The following is a 2,926-nucleotide window of genomic DNA, read 5'->3' on the forward strand; positions in this document are numbered from 1 at the left end:
GTGTCCTCGTATTTTCGCCATATCTGTAATAGTGGCTGCAGTTATGTTGAGACAAGGTTATGAGCCAGGAAAAGGCTTGGGGGAATCATTGCAAAGAATTTCGAAGCCTATTTCTCTGTTCAGTAACCAGGGTACTTTTGGCTTAGGCTTCAGACCAACACAAGCAGACAAAAACAAAGCCAAACACCACAAAAGGCATGGATGGGTCTTGCAACAACTTATCCCTCACATTTTCTACACTTTTATTAAGCCACGACTCCAAGAGGGTCAAAATTCCTCGGCGCATTCAAACATTGATGAAATTTGCCATGGCCTCAGCTAGATGTTTTCTGAAGTGAATATGATCTAGGCTGGTGAAGGCACTAGTCGTACCGATATGCAACTAATTGACCCAGACACCATGCTCATCAACTGGGAAGCAACTCCTCTCCCGACAAGGAATGAGTTTTGGTAGTTTGCATTTGCAGTTTCTTTTTTGTATTTTGGGTTACTTTCAGGGTTGTAATCCAAACATCTCAGTATGATTGTTTTGTTTTGATGTTAACCCTTATATCCTTTCGAATTCAATGAAATGCAGTTCAGTTCCTATTAAGTTTTGTATCTTTTCCTTTTTCTAATTCCTGTCATTTTATTTCCATTTCAGTTTTGTTAATGCCAGCTTTAATAACATGACATGTATGTGGAATTCACGCCCAGATCTTAAAAAGTTGTCTAATATCAAAATAATGCATCAAGAGGTTGAATATGATGAAGATGAGGTTGTTGAGGAAATAAAAAGAGAGTTGGAACAATTTGAAAACAAGTCTAAGCCTAACCTTAATGAAATTGAGCCGATTAATATCGGAAGTCATGAAGAAGTCAGAGAAACGAAGATAAGTATTCATACTGAACAAAAAACCAGAGATGCCTTGATTCAACTTTTATTTGAATACCGAGAGGTGTTTGCTTGGTCTTACGATGATATGCCAGGTTTAAGTGTTGATCTAGTGGTTCATAAGCTTCCTACGTATCCTGATTTTCCACCAGTCCAACAAAAGCAACGAAAATTTAAAACAGATGTGAGTGACAAAATCAAAGAGGAAATAATGAAGCAACTGAGTGCCAATGTGGTTAGAGCTATCCGATACACCACCTGGGTGGCGAATGTTGTGCCTGTGCAGAAGAAGGATGGAAAGACCAGAGTCTATGTTAACTACAAGGACCTGAACAAAGCAAGTCCAAAGGATAATTTTCCTTTACCAAATATCCACATTCTTGTAGATAATTGCGCAAAGCATGAGATATAATCGCTCGTGGATTGCTATGCTGGGTACCACCAAATTTTAATGGATGAGGATGATGCAGAAAAGACCGTTTTCACCACTCCATGGGGTACTTACTGTTACAGGGTCATGCCATTCAGCTTAAAGAATGCAGGGGCAACTTACATGAGGGCCATGAACACCATTTTTCATGACATGATGCACAGAGAGATTGAAGTATATGTCGATGATGCCATTATAAAATCAAAGACATAGGCTAATCACGTGTGCGATTTGAAAAAGTTCTTCGAACGGCTTTGAAAGTATAACCTTAAGCTTAATCCAGCCAAGTGTGCATTTGGGGTTCCATCTGGAAAACTCCTCGGTTTTATAGTGAGTTAAAGAGGCATTGAACTAGATCCATCTAAGATAAAGTCCATTCGAGATGTGCCACCCTGGAAGAATAAAAAGGAAGTCATGAGTTTGCTCGGGAGGTTGAACTACATCAGTAGGTTCATTGCTCAGCTCACAACCACGTGCGAGCCCATCTTTAAGTTACTGAAAAAGGATGCCGCTATCAAGTAGATGGACGATTGCCAAAAAGCTTTTGACAGGATCAAAGACTATCTGTCAAAACCCCATGTACTGGTCCCACCTAAACCAGGTAGGCTTTTGTTTTTATATTTATCGTTGATGGATAATTCCTTTGGATGCGTTCTGGGACAACATGATGAAACAGGCAAACAGGAACAAGCAATCTATTATTTGAGCAAGAAGTTCACCAATTATGAGGTTAAGTACACCCTTTTAGAAAGGACATGTTGTGTCTTGACTTGGGTCGCTCAGAAGCTGAGACAATATCTTTTGGCCTACACTACTTACCTCATATCCAGAATGGATCCTTTGAAATACATCTTCCAAAATCCAATTCCCATTGGCAGGCTCGTAAAATGGCAAATCCCGTTCACCGAGTTCGATATCGTCTATGTCACTCGCACCGCGATGAAAGCACAGGCTTTGGCAGATCATTTGGCAGAGAATCCAATTGATGATGAGTACATGCCACTTAGCACATACTTCCTAGATGAAGAGGTCAACTCAATAGAGGAAGTAGTTCCAGACGATAACCCTGTGTGGAAAATGTATTTTGATGGGGCTGTCAATATCAAAAGAGTTGGTATCGGGGCAATCCTCATCTCACCTATTGGACATCATTACCCTGCAATAGCTCAACTTCGGTTCTTCTGTACCAATAATACGGCAGAATACGAAGCTTGTATCATGGGTCTGAAAATGGCCATCGATCTGGATGTGCATGAACTATTGGTTATGAGAGATTCCGACTTGCTTATCCGGCAAGCCCAGGGCGAATGGGAGACTTGAGACATCAAGCTTATTCCATACAAACAATGTGTGCAAGACTTGAGCAAAAGATTTAAATCCATCGAGTTCAGGTACATTCCCAGGTTTCACAACGAGCTAGCCGATGCCTTGGCTACTTTAGCCTCGATGCTCCCTAATCTAGGCAACACTCATATTGATCCACTAGAAATCCAAGTTTGGAATCAACACGGTTACTGCAATACAATTAAGACAGAACCAAATGGTGAACCATGGTATCATGACATAAAATGATTCCTGAAAATAAGAGAATATCCAGAGCATGCCAAATGATATCCAAAAAG

The 2,926-nt window shown here is 40.5% G+C and overlaps 1 protein-coding gene across 1 annotated transcript; it reads left to right on the top strand.

The window, feature by feature from the left end:
• Positions 1–1,826: 1,826 nt before the first annotated feature.
• LOC138868398 (uncharacterized) lies at positions 1,827–2,624 on the top strand. Its single transcript, XM_070145950.1, has 2 exons — positions 1,827–2,038; positions 2,183–2,624. The coding sequence occupies exons 1-2, from the start codon at positions 1,827–1,829 to the stop codon at positions 2,622–2,624; spliced, it is 654 nt and encodes a 217-aa protein (XP_070002051.1).
• Positions 2,625–2,926: the final 302 nt, after the last annotated feature.

Source organism: Nicotiana sylvestris, chromosome 5 (assembly GCF_000393655.2).
Source record: "Nicotiana sylvestris chromosome 5, ASM39365v2, whole genome shotgun sequence".
Taxonomy (NCBI): domain Eukaryota; kingdom Viridiplantae; phylum Streptophyta; class Magnoliopsida; order Solanales; family Solanaceae; genus Nicotiana; species Nicotiana sylvestris.

Excerpts from the sequence above, each read along its gene's own strand:
- LOC138868398 (XM_070145950.1), top strand. The coding sequence starts at position 1,827 with ATGGACGATTGCCAAAAAGCTTTTGACAGGATCAAAGACTATCTGTCA. Across the intron at positions 2,039-2,182 it reads TTCACCAATTATGAGGTTAA|GCTCGTAAAATGGCAAATCC; the intron begins GTACACCCTTTT and ends TCCCATTGGCAG.